The sequence below is a fragment of the Pseudopipra pipra genome, chromosome 1 (assembly GCF_036250125.1).
Source record: "Pseudopipra pipra isolate bDixPip1 chromosome 1, bDixPip1.hap1, whole genome shotgun sequence".
NCBI lineage: Eukaryota > Metazoa > Chordata > Aves > Passeriformes > Pipridae > Pseudopipra > Pseudopipra pipra.
Window position 1 is genome coordinate 142,086,407 of NC_087549.1, and position 21,321 is coordinate 142,107,727.

Here is a 21,321-nt window from a genome sequence, read left to right on the forward strand (position 1 = left end):
CACATCTCCACAAACAAGCCTCAGTAAGAAAAGGAAAGCAAAAATTCAAGGCTCATGATGGCCAAGCCTCTCACTGCCATGCCACTCTGCTCTGATTTTACTCTGTGTTTAACTGACGGTGGGCCTGTTTCACCAGCTACAACCCACCTTAACTTGCTATGACCACAGTTTTAATAGTAGCTAACCACTATGGTTAACATCATGCTATGCTCCACAGGGAATGAGTTTTGCTAGACCAAGTTTCTTCTAACAACCCAGCTGCCAGACAAACCTACACGCTCTTATCTCCCACTGCTTACACACATCACATGTTTTTTCTCTTTACATGCTCGTCTGGTTTCATTTTAAAAGAAACAGGATCAGATTTTTCACAACAAATCCTGAGCGCTCACACTTAAAGCTGACTTCCTTCTCCCCAGACAGGGCATTTGAGATGCCCCAGAGACTTCAAAACAAGCTCTTGCAAAAAATAGGAAGAAAATCAGTAGAAGAAAAGTACTCACAGGTCATGGTTTTCAAAAATTACATCTGAAAATTAATTATTTGAGATTCCTTTCATCCCTAATTTTTCTTTACTGGTTAGTTATCTTAACAGACTACAAACCATTTGCTTTGCTGGTGCTATGGGCTTTGCTCACCAGACCTGTACACCTGGCACATCTACTATGTATGTTCTTTATCACAGAGTTTAATGTGGAAAGCCATTCTCTGAGCAGTCCCCTCCCCTCACACCCCCAACCTCCCCAGTGTCATTTTTCCACTCAGTCTTTCTCTCTAGTAAGAAAGCACAAAGTGTAACTCACAGGCCTTTGCCTGCTCTCAGAAGTTCATAACAAGGAATCTGGAGCACTCCTATTAACTGAGCCATATTTAAACACAGGGATTGGAAGATTTTCTAACAACACCCTCTTTGTGTGTATTGTTCCACATCTGCAATAGCGGGCAGTAAACTCCACACGGTTCTGGAATTATATAGTTTGAAAGAGAAGGGGAAAACAAGTTTGTCAGCTCAATTCTATGGCACTCTCTGGAAGGAAAATAGGAATATACATGAACAAACCACAAATCTGCAGTCTATGCAAGCACTTTTTACTGTTGTATGAGCCTGAAACTCTGCCAAGTTCCAAAATGCTGTATCCAAAACATAAGTAGTTATCAGGAAAACAGTTTTAGATCTTAATTAATCCACTGAGGCTCCAGCCCATGTCATAGTAATCAGTCAGCCGGCGCTGACAAAGTGAAACAGGACTTGAGAGGCTCTCACAAAACAGCTAAAAATAGCACCGGATCTCTTTGTTATGTTCCCCTGCACATAAGGATCTTGCTCTCAAATTTTTTCTTTTCTTACTTATAGGTTTTACTTCATGGAACTAAATTTGTCCTTCATTCAAAACATAAAAAGAGGCAACCTCTTCTCCTAAAACTATCAAACATTTCACACATTATGTAGCATAATGCTCATATACCTGAGAAGGCCAGCTGACATATTTCTGCAATGTGGTTCTTCAATTAATATGACAGTATCAGCAGCCAGTGAAAGTAATTACCATCATAAATAACTTGATGGGAAGATTATCTTGAAAGAGATTAATTTCTACGTTAGATGAGATATTTGATATTGTTGGGTTTGAACACTTTATGACTTCCGGTTTCTAATAAGCTAGCAACAACCAAAAAAACAAAAAGCCCCTCCCAAAAAAAAAAAAATAGAAAAACCTACCAAAAAAAAACAAGCAAGAAAAGTGCAGCAATTTGCCTTGAACACAACCACATCACTGCAATTCAGAAAATGTGACAAATGCCTTTATAAAATGTTCTCGTATTCTCCTTACTACCTTACCAGTGATTTAATAATTTTAATTTTTTTTTTTGGGGGGGGGGAAATGTCAAAATGAAAATTTGACCAAAAAAAAAAAATCAAGCTGCAAAAAAGGGAGGTCAGCAATACAAAGGCCAAGGAAGCAGAAAAGGATTTTGTAGCGTATTGTGATTTAGAGAGACTTTGATTGATACCAATCTACCAAAATATTTAGAAAAGTAATTTTGGCTTGCATCCCCGTGTAAGCAGAAGCAGGGTCTTGTTCCTCCAGGGAACCACCCAAGTAAAACCACATATATTGTGAGCAGCAAAGTCTACTATTGTCTTCTAAAACAGCAAAGACCAAAGCACAGTTTTAAATATTCTCAGATGTCAAACATCTATTAGAAAAACGTTAAAAAAAAAAAAAAAAAAAAAAAAAAGAAAGAGACTTGATCACCAAAGAAACAAAGAAGAGCATTTTTAAGTTACATTTATAACCACCAGAGTTACACTGTACTGAGCAGAGTTACACTGTACTGAGCAGAGTTAGGTCTGGCTGGTTGAAAACTGATCAGATTCTGGTAACTTCAAACCCACAATTTTCTTCAGTATTTTAAAAGTTCCACAGTTAACTTATAGTTAACTGGAGCATTTAGAAGGGGAAAAAATACATTCTTCAGATCTATCCAGTACACAAAAGTTGATCAGAAAAGAGGTTTGCCTAGAATGCTTCATTTCAGCTATATCACCCACTAATGTACTGTAACCAAGCCAAAGTAGTAAAAGTTTCTAAAAATTACTCCTGTAATTCTGAATCTATGAGTACTGCAATTCAGACACACATCCCTGTGAACAATGACTTTTAGTAAAACACTTTTTCTGGAAGTGACACCATGAAAGATTAAGTTGAAGCAGATGAATTTTTTTTTTCCTTTTCAATAAAAATAGAATTTAGAGTATTAAATAATTAAATCAACAAGAATACACATTCAGGACTTGTTCAAGAAACAGCCTGAATTCCGTAACTGAGCATATTTTTCATTAACCACTAGAGGTCATGCAGTAACCATGGCACCTATCCAAAAGATGAGAGGACTCAGGAATCTTACGGTCTGGTAAAATCAAAATACAGGGGCACTCACCGATTTGCACCTACGAATGAAATTATTAAATTAATTTGAGCAGTCTATTTCCCCAAAAGATTCAATGAACGTGAATGCTCACAGATGTCATTTGGTATTTTGCATCTTCAGAAAATTAGGATCAATGTTTTTTACTTTTGAAAAACACGTCCAATAATGGGGGGTGAGGGGGCAAGATTGTCTGAGCTTGCTGCCCTTTCGAAGGTTTTTCTGATTTCTCCAAATATTTCCTCATTTAAAACTTCTGGAACTTCATTTCAAAGAAAATGGCTTCAGCTATGACTATAATTAACACTAAAGAATCACAATAAGCTGGAACATGCTAAGATTTTACTAGTCAGTGTCTTGCTATTTAAATAGACATCTGAAGATTCCAAGAACAACAGAAATAGTATTAAAAACAAATATGATCCCCCACACTTCAAATTCATTGTCTTTTAATCTAATACCAAAGTTTACACTGGACACAATAACTTAAATTCTCTTCAATCTGAATGGACATATTCCCTCAAAATTTAGGTGCAGTTGTGATGGTCAGGGCCTACCAACCATCTCTTGACCAACTCACTACTTGCTTGTGAGAAATTCACTTATACTGTTAATGAAACTCTAGTTTATTTTAAAGCATTTGCAGAAACACTATTCCCAAAGTGTTAAAATGCTTTATGTTCTACACAGCTAATTAAAAATTCCCTGTAAAGTTCCTTTAAACCCTTTAAAAAGGCATCCTGTGCACAAAAATGCAGAGTGAGAGATGCCTTGTAGTCAGTGATCCTGTGGTCCTTTCACACTGGATTAAACTGGGGATCAGTATACAAAGATATTTTATGAATTGGCTCACTTTTTATTCCATTTACTACAGTGCACACTACATCTTCTCTTTGAAGAAATTTCATTTAATTAGATCCCAGCTACAAAAGATAAAGGAAAGTCTTTTACTATGGCAGAACAGCACTGCCGAGGCATTAAACTGCCCTCTAACCCTAAGAACTGGTCCCACCAGAACAGGTGCTGCTGCTGACTTGCATTACCTGTTCTGGAATAAGTAAAATATTTCACTCCCTAAAGCTCTCAGTCTGGTACATTTCAACATTAAAAAAAAAATAATAATAGTGAAGAGCAGTGGAACAGTTGTAATCTGAATAATAATTTCAAAAGTTTCAGCACCCATCATGTTTTTCAGCACAACAGACAACACAGGGCACATATTGCACTATAGGAGCAATTCCTTGGTACAAAACAGAAATCAAAAATAACGTCTTAAAAGCCAAAAAGACGCAGACTTCTCTTGCCATAAAATTAACACCACAAGTTTAGGTAGCTCTTAAGAAATATTACAGAAAAAAACCCCCAGCTTTACCTGTACACAGGTTTGTATGTGCACACATCCATATTCACACACATCACAAATCAGCAGAGAATGCTTTCCACTTCATAGTAACACAGCAAGTTTTACGATCCCTATAAAAATTTAGGAGGTAAGGATATTTTGTTGATAAATATCCAAATACAAACCTGCTTCTTCTGTGCCTGCCTTTTCTGAGCACCCGATGTAGCTGACTTAAAGCTAAGAGACTTGGACTGTCTCCTAACTTTCACTGAATCTCTCCGGCGATCATATGAAAAAGACGACGACTTCTTTGTAATTTTCCTCTTAGGTGTGTCTGCCATTTCATCCAAAGTATGGTTACCTTCAAGTAAACAGCGTCCCAAGAAAATAAAAACTCGGTATCATCAAGCTTCCACCAAGCTTACACGAAATAACCTTCAATCCTATAGGAAATGTAGCAGCCTACAAGGAATGGAGCCCACCCAAGAACAACTTCAGTTCTTCCAACAGGCTGTACAAATGAAAAAAGCCGATGGTCCTGCAATGCTGTATGTCACTGAAGAGCAGGCAGAACTCCTTCTTGCTGTATAAACTCGAACAGGCTTCAGCAGTGATGCTAATCTGAAAACGTAGTGACTATCCTGCTGAGCACGCTAAAGGTGAACGGGAGGTAGTTCCCTGAACACCAACAGGGTGTGGAAGTACACCAACAGGGTGTGGGGATGAAGCAGAAGACTTTGGGTTCAAAGCATCTTCTTAACTCCTTCCTTCCTGGCCTACTGCTAGGAAGGTAACTGAAAAGTCAAACTGGTAAAAGCTCACCAAAGAAGACAGCATTATTTTCTTCTCTTTGGATCCAAGGCACTTTCTGAAAGAACATTTAGCATGAGGTAGCTGCCCCATTAAATGCATTAAGGGCCCTGTTTTAATCCAGTTTAAATATTCCCTTTTCTCTCTTTGTCAGTAAGACTATTCACACTACAAACTTATGAGGTACTTTGACTACTAAGTCAACTAGAAAATAAAGTCCATGACTATGTATGAATCCTTCCTGGGAAATAACTATGAAATTACAGCACTCTTCTTAAGACCTGTTGGTATCAACGGATAAGAGGGTAACACTAATGAATTCTCATCCTAGTGACAGTGTGGGAATCTTATCAGACAGCTGAGATTGCAACTTTTGTATCAGGACTGTCTTTAGGTAGGAACATTTCTCTTGCACAAGGTATTATTCAAGTAACACTACAAGGGTGTAGGCCCTCAAGACTTGCTGCTATTGATTTCCATTAAGCAAAACATATACAAAGTGCAGAGGTCTACAAACCTAACACTGAGATTTAATCCATGTTGAAAGACAAGAAGGAAAAGTACCTTTGACAAACTCAGGCCATTGTGCAGGGTCTTTTCCAGAAACTTTTCCTTATTTTATTCATGACACTACTTCACATACAACAACTGTGAATAATTTATACTTGCAGGATTATTCATTACTATAATTAAGCTTTAATATGGGTCAGTCCTCTAGTGTATGAGTCTCACCACCTCTGTTAGGAAATATCTGTGAAGTTGGAACAGCATTTCTTTAAAGACCTGCTGGTATCAAGGAGTAAGAGTGTAGTGCTAATGAATTCCCATAACCAATCTTTCCTGCAACTTCTTCCTTTGTTGTAGGATGAATAATATACCTCTAGGACAAAGTGATATTACTAAAGTTAACAAAAATCCATCAGAATGTCATGCATGTATTAGCCATAATGGCCTAAATTCCAGACTCTCTATACATTTTTGTGGAGATTTACAATGTGAAGAATTAGAAAGCACTGCTTCATATTATCTACAACTACATCTAACTAGGGAATCTGTAATTATTACAGGACATACCAAAAATCCATTATTAAATATTTTTAGTAAAAAGTATCTCTTAATTGTGATGTGTTTATAATACCGTAGCAGTCATCATCCATAGCCACATATTGATCTTCAGTGTTACTAATATTAGACACACTGAGACCATCATCATTTCAACACTCTCTGCGGTTTTCACCAAAGTTTAGATTAAAGAGATTCTTTCTCACAAACTGAGATCCTACTTAAATTACCAGTTCCCATGATTTACTAGCATCACCTTTTTGAAGAGTAAAAAGCAGATAATTTAGCATTATGTGTGCTCATAAACCATGACATCTCAAGAAAAAAAATATATCCTCCAAAACTTCTTTAAGCATCTACAGCATTTGATAAAAATCACAGGTATTCTGACCTGTCAGAAAAATTAAGGTCAAGAAAAGTTTGCCAACCTTCTGAAGATAGTTACAACAGTCTCATCATTCTTATTTGCACAAAAATTAATATTAGCAGTCAAGACTGACAAAGGCACAAATAAACTTTAAAAATGCATCTGATTTTGTATCAAATACAAAGTACAATATTGATCGTTTCACTTCAATTGAAAAAAACATTAGACCTAAAACAGGTGCAATAAATGTAACAAGAATTATCAGCACCAGTGAAAATCCTTAAAATCATTAAAGATAAAGGTCTGGTTTATATTTGTTCACAGTTCCCCTAAATAAAAGAATCTGGAGCACTCAACAAATACATTTTGAAAACAAAAGGTAGTATTCTAAATAGAAAACATATCTCCTTTCATTTACTTTGATAATGAAAACTTCAGTTTGACTTGATGCCCCAGATCTTGCACTAAAAAAGACAAAGAGCAATTCCTCAATGACACCTTTGATTCTACAGTCATTTACAGTTTGCTTCTTACAACATCTTTTCAAGGCTGAGACTTTAGTCCATTTAGACACTGCTGCTAGAGAAGCCTTTAATTTACACCTGCAGTCAATGCTGGCATTTGTTCTGTGCTTTTTGCTATTTCTACAAAATCTTTTTTGGTTGCTTCATTTGTGGCTGGAGGAAGTAGAAGTCTCACCACCAGCACACATAGCAGAAGATTCTGCCACCCGTTTCCTTCTTCACCCTTCACTTCACCACAGGGACCACTCTGGCAGCTCCACAACCACAGGCAGCCTTGCTGCACTGAAAAGGAAGGTCTCAGCCCACCCATGCTCCCATTCTTCCTGTTCTTCCTTCACACCTCAACCATTCCCAGCAGCAAAGTCCTCTCCCTTTCCTTCTCAGCTGGCCAGATCCTTTGTTGAACCTAGCATATTAATGAAATAGCAGAAAAATACTCATTATTTTTGCAAGGAAGAGTCTTCTGCCATTTTAGTAAATAAATCTGCTATGAAGTGGGTCCAAAGAGTGCCAGACCACACACAAGCTAAGTGGCAGGACAGGGATGAAAATGTGATGGAGAGGCAGACACAAGGGCAAACTGCTGGAAGCCTTCTTAGACCTGATTATGTCTCACAGAGCTGTACCTTGCACTGTAAGCCACTGTTCCCAGAGGTCTATTGCAAAATCAAAAACATTCTCCCAAACGTAACAGCTAGCTCAGAACTCATTACTTTGTGTAATCAGTTAAAGTAGTCTCTCTCCAAAAACACATCACCTTTGCCAAAATGGTATTACATCCACCATGTGATTGTCTACTCCACGGATGCTTCTGAAACCCTTCATGACCAGCATTCACCATCAACATTTGGCTTCATACACAGTAACGTGATTTGTCGCTCCAATATTCAAATCCTCCTTCCCTTCTTTCAGAACAATTGCAAAGATGTTGAACAATACATGCTCTATTTTCCATCTTCCAACCAGTTACATACCCATAAGAGCCTTCCTCTTATTCCATGCCAAGTCTGTGTGGTTTTTGACTGTACTAACCCAGTCACTGTTGTTCAGGTCTGCCTTTCTGATAATACAGGCACAAAGTATGACTTTCTTGACAACAGTGTCATGACCTTCCCCAGTATATCATATTCATGTATGGGCCTGCGATACCTTAGAGAACAATTTTTACTGAAATACTCAATTTTCAGAAGTCAGATTTACCTACAGCAATTCAGATCTCCATGGAAACTAATTCATGAATTTATAAATGTCAACTCTTCTCCTACCTGGGAATTCCTAGTGCATTGTTCAACTGCTTTAGTAATACAGGAAAGGAATTGGGATATTGCAGTTTACCCCAAAAATAAACAGCAAATCATGAATGGAAATGCTGTCTTCACACAGCTAGAAAAAACTAAGTAATGATGAGATTAATAATTTGAAGAACAGTGCTGAAACAGGTGAAAAACCAAGAACTACAGATAGGAGACAATATTTAGTTACATTTATTATATCTGATTATTTATTATATATGATTGGAAAATGCATATTCCAATATTTATATATTATGCCCTGTATTTCCTCACTTCCACGGGTTTTAGTCTCATCCATAAATATTGTAAAGTTAAAATTTAGCTTATTATTAGAAATGTTACAAGTATTTTAATTCCATTCTTTGAAGGAAGAAAATATTTGTAACTTCCAAACACATCTTCACTAAATGGCAGCTGGAAATAAAGGCTGTGTAAATTAGCTCAGTTGGTTAGAGCCTGGTGCTGATAATGCCAAGTTTGTGGGTTTGATCCCTGTATGGGCCATTCACTTAGGAGTTGGACTCTATGATCCTTGTGGGTCCCTTCCAACTCAGAATATTCTGTGATTCTGTAAAAACTTTGATTTTCTACTTTAAATCCATCAGCAATAGACCTAAAAATCATCCCAGTAATAATGAAGAAAACTTGGTTGAACTGGACACATTCTGTTTTTACCAATTTTTCAGAACTTCAGTCAATATAAAATTGTCACTCTAAAAGCATAATTAAAATAAAACCCACTGACAAACAGTAGATGACATCAAGAGCCCATTGTTCAAAAACTGTAGGTTTTTAATTTTTTAACAGAAAATAATCATCGAATTGTTACTCAAAGGGTTTCCTTGCCAGTATCAATACTTTCCCAAGCTTGGTGGCTCAAGCAGTTATTTTAAGCTGTTACAAGAAAAGAATGCCTTATGCTCAAAATGTGTTTTGCCAAGTCATTTACAAGTAACAACAAATTGTTTCAAGGTCATCCTGTTTTCCTGGGATACAGGGAATGCAGTGACAGAACAAGCACACTGTGGCAGACATAATCACAGCAATACTTAAAAATTATTCTGATAGAAAGGTTTTGAGGAAAAAAGAAGAGCATACCAATCATGGTATTGTATATACTAAAGATCATATTTCTGAGTTATTTTTTTTGGCATTTTTAGGTTTTGCTCTCAGATTTGCTGCATAGGCCCTAGCTGTTTTTTACATTCACTCCAGGGTTTTAATCTGTTAATGGCAGAAACAAGAAGTACAAAAAGTTGTTGTTCTTCTCTAGTCATGGTTTTAGGGTTAAATTCTTAACTTGCAGAGTCAGAGAGAAATCAGAGAGAATTCAGCTGCAAGTTTACTTAAATGAGGCAGAGACACACAAATTTAGAACAAACAACACTACTTTGAGTATTCTGATTATATGCTGATGGAAATCTAAAGATAACTCAAGTTTATCTGTGCAACTTTCATTGACTTTAAAAGCTCTTTAACATTTTTGAGAGAATGAACAGACATGGGGTTACCAGAATCTCATTCTTTCTAACAGCATCCTGCTATCACTGGTCTACTCTGAATTCACTACAGAAATGGGGTCTTGCACAATTGCCCCTAAAAAGAAGAGTGACAGAGCAAAAATCAATAGCAGTGAGATACTGTAACCACAGCTCTCCAGTCCTGAGCTAGCCTTTAACCTTAACATCATAGTGCATTTGCTCAAAATAGCCTTATTTCTGTGTTGGCTTCAAGTTAAACATTTGTTACAAACAAAGCACAGTCATCCTTTCCAAACCCACATTTTGTGTATCACACGCTTCTCTAACTCAACAGAGCTTTCCAAGAGGAAGTAAACAAAACAACAGGATTATTTAGAATTGACCATCTGTTTTAACACAAAACCCAAAAGTTCATTTCCTTTCCACTACACTGGGAAAAGGTCCTAATATGCCTTCAAATATGCTCAAAGAGTTTTTCCATCACACTAGAAGCAAGCGGGGATTAAACACATAATAATATTAATAGAGTCTCTGTAGGTCTCCAAAAGCAGATGCAAATGAAACACGATTTCACTGAATTGCAGCAGCAGTTTGCTTAGTTAACATAGTTAACTCTAAATCACAAATGTTTACAAATTCCATTTCAGCACAGATCTATGAAATTAATCTCCATCCCAATCTCACCATTAGTATTCCACTCAAACCATCAACTTCTCGTGTGTCGTCCCAGGAGGTTCAAGGTATGTCTAAACAGCAGTAAGCACCAACACCACCCTGAACTGACAGTGACCTGGGTCAGATACGAACACCACACACACTGTGCTGAACACGAAACTTCATCCCAGGCAAGACCAAACCATATTCCTCTGGTTTTTATCTCTGCACTGAGCAGGCCTAAGTATGAATTATGCAGGGTGAAGGGCTGGCTGAATATTTGAAAATGTTAAGTCAAGCAAAGAAAGCCCGTGCCTGCCTTAGTTTAGAGAAATAAAGCCAGGCTGTAAATCTAAGCATACACCAAATTATAGTGATTATTTTTGAGAACTAATGTTGAATTTATTAGGATAGTGATAAAGTAAATTATAAGATGCTAATGCTTTTATATTTACAGGTTGCTAATCCCAAACTAGTAAAACAATAATACATTCCAGCAAATTAATTTATGTGTAATTGACATTATGTTCCTACCTACACTGTTTCAAAGTAGCTCTATTTGCCCAGCTGCTCACCACAACCAGTGGCTCTTAATGGTAGATTCTTCTTGTTCTCTTGGGAAGAAAAACCTCTGATTTTTTCAGGAATGTAGCTACACCAAACACAGACATTTTGATCTCTGAAGTTTCCAGTGAGCAACAGTTCGAGCATTATTATGCAGGAAAAAATTACATATAATTGTACACAAAATAATTTTTTTAAGTTGTCCAAAATACAGATTACTGTTTCAGTGAGAATTCAACTGGGAGCAAGTTATATTCATAAACATACTTTTCTTTTTTTTTTTTAATGAAAGATTACACCATAATTTCCTGAATATTTTTTCCATGGATAAACAAGGGTCTATGAGATCCCAGAAAATTGTTCCATATTACACCCAAAGTGTGAAGATCACTGAAATGTCTATGTGCCCCAGTCTGCCAGAAGAAAACATGTTTAAGGATGGTTGGATTTTGGCTTTTTTCTGCAGTTGGGGTTTTTCTGCTGCTGAGAATGACCGCCTACTAAAAACTGAACTGAGGTCATCAAGTATGTTATCATCAAGTTGGAAACTAGTCAAGTTGACATATGTTTTTTGAGGGCCTTCAAAGAGAGGGCTACTTGTGCAAGTAGCAGGAATCCAAACAAAACAGGTTGCTAACTTATCTTTAAAATACTGGTGTAATCACTAAACGCACAGGAAACCGGTATTTTTAAAATAATGAGAGCGGGTTATGCAGTGGACTAAACACAAGTTAAAGAGAGTTTTTTCTCTTTTATTTCTCGAAAATAGATATTTCCTATTCATCTGCCCAAGCTTTTCCCAGGCCTTTTCACAGTACCAAACATGCTCATATGAGGACTGGAATAGATGCTACTAGTGGAAAACAGAATCTTGTCTCTTGTAGCCAAATATGTTTTAAAAACAACAAGAACCCGTCAACCCATTTGTCTTCATATATACACAGAGATATATAAATATAAAAAACACTGATATATTTCAATTGAAAACCATATCTATTTCCAAAGTAAAACCTGGAAAAGAATTGCATTTCAATAAATTACAAACAGTTTTCTAAGAAAAAAAATTATTCAAATGAGCATTTATTAATTTTTTGGTTAATTCTGTTATTACCATTAACTGCATTAACCAAGAAATGTCATGTGTAGCTGTATTGTGTAATATGAATGCCCAAGTCACATGCCAGCTAAGTTAAAATGCATTATGCACTTTCTCAATGAACTATGCTAAAGGGCTTAAGAAAAGCTGTTTCAGAAGGAACAAAGGAACAAACAGCTTAGTAAAATCAATTTTTCCATGTAGTTTGTTTCATGTTTTTCTCCTTTTTTTAAGGAGGAACAATACTGAACATCACAAATTATTTCAGAAAGCAACTGGCTAACCCTTACTCATCCATTCTGTTTTAGTAAGTGACATGAGAATACCAAAATATAAGGACAGAAGAAGCTAAATAAAGTCACCCTACCATGCTGCATTTTAATGTGAAGGACACCATCAAAGATACTTCTCTCATTCCATTCAGAACAGCTGCTCTCTCTACGAATCCTTGTATTTGTTGTAGGAAAGAACATTTTCTCCATGGAGACAGTGGAATAGGAGTAAATATATTCTTCACATCACCTAAGAGTTTTATTTACTACTAATGCAGTTAACTATACAGAGCAACAAATCCAAGAGGGCAGACTGGTCCTGAGCTGCTTTGCATTCTCTATTGTGTTGATATGACACTGCAGAACCAATTATGGCATAAAAGCAACATTAAAAAGACAAAAATTACATTTATCCCTGGAACTGCTCCTTAAGTCTAAAGAACCATGATAAGAGCAAACTGATTTTAAAAAGTACGGATGTCAGGTAGTAAATAGCACAACAAACTCCTCTTCAAGAATGTAAGGAAGTTTTTTGTCAAAATGAACACAAAAACATTAAGTGTTCAGTTTTGCCATATTCCTAGATACTTCTGTCCCAATTAAAAAAAAAAAAAAAGAGAAAGATACAGGCTAATATTTAATTTTGTACACAAGTAATACAACAGACCTCAGTAATCACTCAGTTAAATGTTTAGACACCATCTGTTTAAATGCTTTTTTACAAGGTATCCTTAAGTGTACATATATGAAATATCCCCAACAGGAAATATATTCCAAACTTTGCATTCATGAGACCTATATCAGGTTCTGCCAACACAAAACTAGTTGATACACATGCTATGGAGGCAAAGCTAACAATCCAAAACTAAAGGGAACCAGGAAAGTCAGCTGTAAAACACACTAAGGGGAAACTGAAAAATAGTGACTAATGACCAAAATACTTGAAAAGAACCAAAGGTGAAGGTCAAGTGAGAATGACTAATTCAAGGATATAAACCAGTCTAGCACAATGTATGTTTATACTGTACCTTCCTAATCAATACTACAAGGTCCTTTAAAAACAGAAAATTAAACTCATAAGTGTCATCGGTAGAGATGAGCTTGGCAAATGCAGAAATAAATACTATTAATTGCTAGGTATCTTGTCCATCTATACACAAAAACAATACTGTAATAGTGACTGCCTGCTTCAGTTGCAGTCAGAGTTTTTCAACTATTAGTCATGCACATAAAAACACCCACAGAGTTTCACTGTGAGGAATTACCCCACTTGAAGGCAGCAAGGCAAGGTAACAGCCAAAGAATAAGGTCTTGAAGTCACCAGAATTCAAATTTCTTCTGAAGAGAGGAGGACATGAGAAGCTAAGAAGTGCATGATTCAAATAACTGTGCGTATACATACATATATATATATATATACACATATAATTTTAGTAACAACTTGCACCAGCGTCCTTGAGGCCTGTAAGCAAAAGCTAAACTAATCACGCAGCTGAGCACTTCAGTATGAGATAGCCAACTAGAGGTTTTAATTAGCTTTTCATGAAATCTTAGCTGGGCACTATTTTTATGGAAGAAATTCCTGAAAACTCAGCACTGTTACTCTATACAGCTTGAGTAATCCCAACATTTCAGACAGCAAGGAGTCTCCATATGCCAAGACTCCTCACATAATTTTTCTTTATAAAGTCCCGGCTGAAATAACCATGTAAATAAAATTTTGTCTCAAGAAATAACTACAGGCAAAGTATCTATTTCTAAGAGTCATCATTTGGCCACTTTTCAAGGAGCCTTCAGAGTGCCTGTTGCTTCCAACAGTGACAATTAAGGATACTGTCTGTGAAGAAGCATAGTCCTGAAACACATTTCCAGACTGCAGTCTATATCAGGCTCGGATGCTCTCAAGAGCTTCAGCAAACACATCTCTCTCCAGAGAAAAGTGGTGTATTTATATATGACTTTTCAGTTTGCCACAGTGTTTCTTACCTACCCTTTTTGAACATGTAACACAAAGATGCAAGTACCTATAACCTCAAACAAATAGCCAATAAACAAAAGCCTGTTAGCTGACTGTGACCTACATCTCTACTTAAAAAAAAGAATAAAAGCAGTCAAGACCAGGCAGTGTGTAATTATTGTCTCAAGTTCTGTGTAACTAGCAGTTCTGCCACAAACGATTTTCAAAAAACAATCCAACACTCCACAGTATTTTTTTTGCACACATTCAACTGGTAACACGAAGCTAAAAGGTCAATTTAGAAATTCTTTTTTTTTTTTTTTTGCATTATTGTTCCACTGTATGAGGTTAAACAACAAAAAAGGATGGGAAACCCATTATTTCAATTAAAAAAAAATATGACAGTAACCAGTTTCTCACATCTGTCAAGCAAACTACATTAAAAATGCTCTAAAACCTCTGTATTGACTCCCACTTTGGGACACATGCAGGAAACAGAGAACACTGAAATCCCAGTGCACAGTTTGCACTGAGCTGCCTTTGTAGCCATGTGTACTTACACGGTCTTTGTCATCGGCTACATCACAAAGAATGTCATCGAGATCTAAGATCCCACCATCCCCGTGCTCCAGTCGATGTACTTGTATCCAGTAGTTTGGATCCTGCACAAAAGGAGAAGAAAATAATATCAGACATCACATGCCAGCAGAAAAATGTTACTCAACCACACAGTTAGTATCGCATCCTACAAATGCTTGACATCAAACATCTATTTAGGTCATATTTCTGTAAATAAATGTAAGCTGACATGTAAAACCAAAATCCTTTTTTTAAATGGTCTCAGACCAGATATGGAGTCTTCCCACTTTTATCAGTTCTGTATGAGTCGCAATCCTATCACTGACACATAGGGGAACAGCATTCCCAATGTTACTGAACATATGTACTATATACAAGGAAAATACATTGTCCTCAAAATAAACTATCTCAGTGGTCAACAGGCACACAACATTACAGGACAGCTGTGAAGGGTGTGGGTTATTTACAGAACAGCTTTAAAGGGTGCAAACCAACATTTAAAAGCCATCAAAGGGCTTTCAACCTGTCCTTTGGTAGAGTCAGTAGACGGAATATCTAAATCTTATACTAAGAACACTTTCTACATTTTAAATAAAAAAAGGTACATACACACACACATAGATGCATATATATAGATGCATATTAGTGTGTGTGTGTGGGTTTGTGCTTATATATGCACCTACCAGTAACTGGGAAGACTGGCTTTATAGTCTTTATTGTTACTTTTGATACCAAAGGAAACCATAAGGAATAAGGTTGTGTCCACAAAGTGTCTCCTGCATATCGCTACATGACCTGAGGGCTGTTTAGTACTCAACATGCTACTCTTAAAGGATTTGTTTTCTAACGGGGGAGAGTTACACTGTAAACACACAACCTGAACATGATACATAATTTTTCTTGCTTCTCAAATACACCCCCAAACACCCTGGGCTGTTATTCAGTGTCCTGCAGTAATGGGACTGCCTTGCTTTTCACTGACAAGGCGTGACTGCACAAGGTGACTAACGTGAGGACCTTCAAACTTGCAACATCTCGCAAGTTCCTGACTTCCTAAAAATAGCAATTACTATCAGGTTTTTTTCAAATATCAGTGTTTAGAAATGGGGAAAAAAAAGAAAAAAAACACACACAAAAAATAAAAGTAATTAATTAATTAATTAATTAATAACCTCCACTCTAAAAGACCTTGAAAATATTTTGATTTCTTAAAGATGGAACAGGAGAAGAAATGGGACCACCAGAATTCCTCTAAATCCGTATGTGTACTTAAACATACTGAACAAAAGAATATCAAGAGATATTCATTTTGGCTTTAATATCCTCAAACTCTATTTATTTGCATGTGGTATATATGCATAGGTCAAATATTTTGGAGAACTTTGATAACTATGAAATTTACTTCACTGTATAAGTACATCCACCTTAAATACTGCTGTAAGTTATCATCAGATGATGATCAGATTTCAGAATTACATTATAGAGTCATTAGACTAGTCATTTCAGAAATTAAATTACAGACTTTTTTCTCTAATTTCTCTAAGTATTAAATATCATTACCTCCCATTCCTTCTAAGCAAGCATTTATTATACAATTAACAGGATTTCTAGTATATGGCTTTTCCCTAAGCAGCACTTTCTGTTGTAGCACATTACAAGAGATAATCCAGCATCCATTTTTTAAAAGTAAAAATTCTAGAATAATTAAAAACAGTATTACATAATTTACATTTTCATGCATACAGAGGTGCATATATAGCTACGTGATAGAGAAACCTGCTCTGTAAAAAAGGTACGTAATGCAAATACCAGGATAAACTTTTTTGTGAGTTTGAATACTCCACTAACACAGAAAGGGCTGGAAAAAGCCACCTGTGTACAACAGAAATCCTTCCACATTCCTTAAGAAACATGTTCTAAAGGGAAGTCAGCTGAAGAGGTGCCTTTGTAAAGTCTGCTCTCAAAGTAAAAGGAAAGAGGATCCTTCCTCACCCTCTAGCCCATCACAAAAATCTCCTCTGCTTCTCGTATCTACACCAAAGACTGAAGCACATTTAGGAAGACTCAGACTTTGAAGACACAACTAAACAGACAAGCTATGAAGCATCTTGCACTCCTAAAGGTCTTGATTCAGTTTCCTCTGCTAATTTCTCCATCTCAAAGTCAAGCCAGAATTGAACCATAAGCCAGTCTTCACTGCAAAATCAGAGATGGAAAACCTAGTTTGGGCTTTAAGAGAGTCTGATCCCTCATACATCACCCACTTGACCATTTATGCTTGCAACACTTAATCTTCTTACTGAAGAATGGAAACATGAAAAACAGATAACTGCAATACTGGCTCAGTGACATAACTACATCCATCAAAACAAACAGCACCCAAACTGAAACTACAGCTTCAATATTCCTGTATCCTTGTTTTTTCCTTCCTACCACAACTATTTCCTACCTCCAAGGCAAATGTAAAAAAAAACATTCATGATTACAGAATCAATAGTAGGAACACCCACTTCTAAATCACTATTGTGCTATTCCAGCACGCACAATCTACTTAAAAATAGCTTTGATATATAAGCTGCATCACTTCTGCTAATTACTTCCTTTAAAAGTTTCTCAATATTGCATAAGAAGTTTTAGATAGACTTCATTTTTCCTGCATCACCTATTAGTAGTACCACAGCCTGAACTGCTCTGGTCGCTTTTCCTGTCAGACAAGGTCCTGATACAAAACAATACATGAGCAAGACCAGACAAGAAATACATAAAACTAGTTTGGCAAGAATTTACTCTGGCGAGATTTGGTAAGTAAATATGAAATAACAATGCAACTTTTCATTAAAGCCTTCTCCAAACGTCAGAGCAGCCCTTCTCTCAAGGCCCTTTTACGCTATTAAAGGTTTTGCATAAACCAAGGATTTGGTGGGGGAGGCTTGGGAGGGAAGAGAGGTCCAGGAGAGAAGGGAGTACTTAAATAGAGATTAGTTACACCATAGAGGGGTGCGGGGAAAGAAAACAACAACATTGAAGCTAGTGATTCTACTGAGTTATGAAAATCCACAGCTATTTATGGTTCCAAATTTTAGCAATTATTTCTACATATTAACCAACCAAACAACATGGAAGAAAACAAACTGCATAAATGTTCATATTTAAATTTCTATTCCATGATCTGTCTAAAATGAACATGATGTTGTGTAAGAGTCAACTCATATGCACTGTTTGCTAAATACAAAAGAAACTGAACCAGACTTGACACTGATTTGAATTCAAGTACTACTACATCGATGTTACAAACATATCTGTATTCACAGCTTAGCCAAGTTGTATTTCTTGATCTCACCAGTAAACAAATATTCACAATTCCCTGTGCAATGGCAGTAATACAGTCTTTAAACATTTTCTGAAGCAGTCAGATACACTGTTTTGGCTTAGAGCAGTTCTTAGTCATGAAGTGGAAATTGGCTATTTCCAGAGTTTACTGGAGTTGATAAAACTTCATCTGTGGGATAAAGTGGTCTAATCACTCCTTCAGGACACCTGAACACCTTCAGGGTCACCCTCTCGGGGTGGCAGTGCAAGGCAATCAAGTGAGATCTCACTCACAAATGAGGGATTGACACCAACACTTGCCCACAAAGAGATTACCATGCTCAGGGCATGTGCAACAGGGTGTTTTCACGAGCGAAAAAGAAAATGCCTTCTGATTATTACACAGGAAAAATGCAAAGTATATTAAGTGTATAAAAGTGGTTTTCTGTAAAGATGAAAAAAATACAAAACAAAATGTAAAAAATATCACTCAAACTTTCCGAGAAACCTGCTTCAGAGCTGTTCTGGTTTAATAAAACATCCCAGAGTCAGACACGTTGCTGTTCTTTCAATATTTGAATTTGTACATTAGAATCAGATTTTCACATTTTGTCAATAAAACAAAGCCACATTTATATTCTCTCACTGTTGTGACTGTATAAAAGGGTACCGCACTCTCCAAATCTGCAATGCATTTAGACATAAAAACAGGCGTTGATAGAAAACTTATTAGCTACACTGCTCCACCAATGTTTGAGTTAGCAGTGTGCAATTATTTTGAAAAAGCTGTATAGATGCCTTTGTCACTAGTTCATGCAGAAGAACCAGCAAGTTCACTTCATTGAATACAAGGATAGAAGTAACGCTAAACCTGATTTATAATATCTTCATTTAAATATTGCATCACTTAGCTCAAGTCTAAGCAAGTCAGATCTCCTGTTTCCTGTCTACACCCATTTAACTATTCTACTTGACTATGATTACAAAGGTACTCATAATTTAAATCATGAGCACCACATTTTCTGCTCCAAAGTCCTCAGTAATGGGAGATAAATATTTGCTAAGTTAACACCAGCACTGAGAGTGGAAGCAAGCGCACATTACACAGGCAGCAAGAATGCAGCCATTCATATTCTGTTTATTTCATAAAATAGGACTTCTCAAAAGCACAAAGGAAAAACTGAGAAAACCATTGGTTTAAGTAGTATCATTCACTGTTCTGTAGCTAACAATTTTATGTTCCCACATAATGGAAACAAGGACCATATGTGGAAAACAATATCTAGAAATCAGAATGGAAACTGCAATGTTTTCTTATTAATTGCACAGGAAGATTTATTCCTTTACATCTAAATAGGTGTCTTGGCTTTTGCAAACTTACCCTTTCCAAAAATGCATTGAAATATTTAACATAAAAAGCTTCAAAAAATAAGATTATTCTTTTAAATACTTTGTCCCTATCATACAAGAGGACAGCACCAAAACTTCTTAGAAGTAGCCATCTGTTTAACAGAAAGCAGAAAATCAGGCTCCTAAAAGCCTGCTGTACAATGCTTGGTGTTTACCAATTGTGCCCACTGCTGTGATATAATCTCATCTGCCACTAGGAGGATGTCCTGAAGCATCAGAAAAAACAATTGGAGGTGGGATGGCAGAGAGGGGGGTGTGCCTGTTTAATTGCTTGGGTTTGGTTTGAAGCCCATGCAGAGAGCACTACTGGGGGAGGACATCAAGCTCTCTCCAAGAGGTCTTTGACCATTACAACTTGGGTTTCCCAACTACAGCCTTCAGCTGCGCACAGATTGATGTAGTTGCCACTACAATTTCTTACAGATCTGGAAATCAAGTAAACCAGGTATTTTTCCACACACACTCCTGTATTTTCTAATCTGTTCTGACCCAAATAGGAAGTATATTTCTTACCACACAGCAGTCTCTGTGGAAATGTATTGGCTTTGCCAAGCTGGGCTCATAGAGGCTCTCTGTGCCTATCAAAGACCATGTTTCTAGAATTGTAATTATCTACATTAGATATAATTTATAGCTTTTTGCTCTAAAATCTTTTTCAGTACATAAATCCTTAAATTATTTTGAAAAAACACTATCAACTGGACAGTCATGCACACGTATTTCAGTGTAACTTGTAAAGGAAAACAGACTCATCACCAGGACTAAGGAAAGAGCAGAAGCATATCCAAGTCTGTCGATATAATTTCTCATTTATAAATGAGGAGATAAAGGGAAAGTAAGTATATATTATTAGTTTCTACTTAAAACCATCTGGAATTCAAGATTACAAGGCCATATGTGTGGCTATCTTCACTGGATTAAGTTTTTTGAGAACAGATAAAGTCTTTGTGGCAAAAGAGTACACAGAGATCAAAACCAACTAAATCATCAGGCTGGGGTGTGTACCCAGACTTGTCTGTTCAGCAGCATATGGCATTTGGGCGTGTTAACAGTCTGAAAGGAAAATGATGGTTAATAAAAAACTAATATATCTGAAAATTTGCCAGTGAATTCATTCATTTCCCTGTCTAGCTCTGTGCTGCAGGAGGGAACCGTCAAAACAAGCAGTCAGGTGCCAAAGGAAAGCCACAAACGTTCACAGCATCAGCTGGATTCCAGTTACGTTCCACGGCCTGACAAGCCAGCAAGAACAAGTCCCTGGGTTTGAATTGCTTCTCCTTCCCACTGTCTATCTCCTCCAACTCCAGGCACAAAGACCTGTTGGATAACACACAGGAACAGCAGTGGGAGAATGAGCTTCAAATACAGCTGTGCTCTCTACAGGATGTTGATGCTGCAGCACGGACAGTTGGCACTAACGGTACAACTTAAGTGCATTCACTGTCCTGGCAAGGGCGCAAGCTGGAAAAATACTTAACATTAATGAAAGCAGCTCAGTCTCAGAAAGCAACTGATACCTATAGCAATTCTAAAGTTACCAGGTGATGAGTTGAAGGAGCAGTTATCTTTTCCATTTCTGACCTCACTCCACCTGCAATCACTCCCCTCACACCAATTTTAGACCACATTCACTCCACCTTGCCCTGTATCCCATGAAGTCAAGAAAAACAG

The 21,321-nt window shown here is 36.8% G+C and overlaps 1 protein-coding gene across 16 annotated transcripts in view; it reads right to left on the reverse strand.

Annotated features, from left to right (window-relative positions):
* Positions 1-21,321, reverse strand: part of PARD3 (par-3 family cell polarity regulator) — a 451,653-nt gene that overhangs the window by 387,671 nt on the left and 42,661 nt on the right. For all 16 annotated transcript variants that reach the window (XR_010425367.1, XR_010425369.1, XM_064637293.1 and 13 more), the window contains exon 2: positions 14,913-15,014. Coding sequence is in view for 14 of the 16 variants with exons in the window: in XM_064637293.1 (XP_064493363.1) it covers positions 14,913-15,014 (102 nt within the window). In the remaining 2 variants the exon portion in view is untranslated. The remainder of the gene's footprint in view (positions 1-14,912; positions 15,015-21,321) is intronic.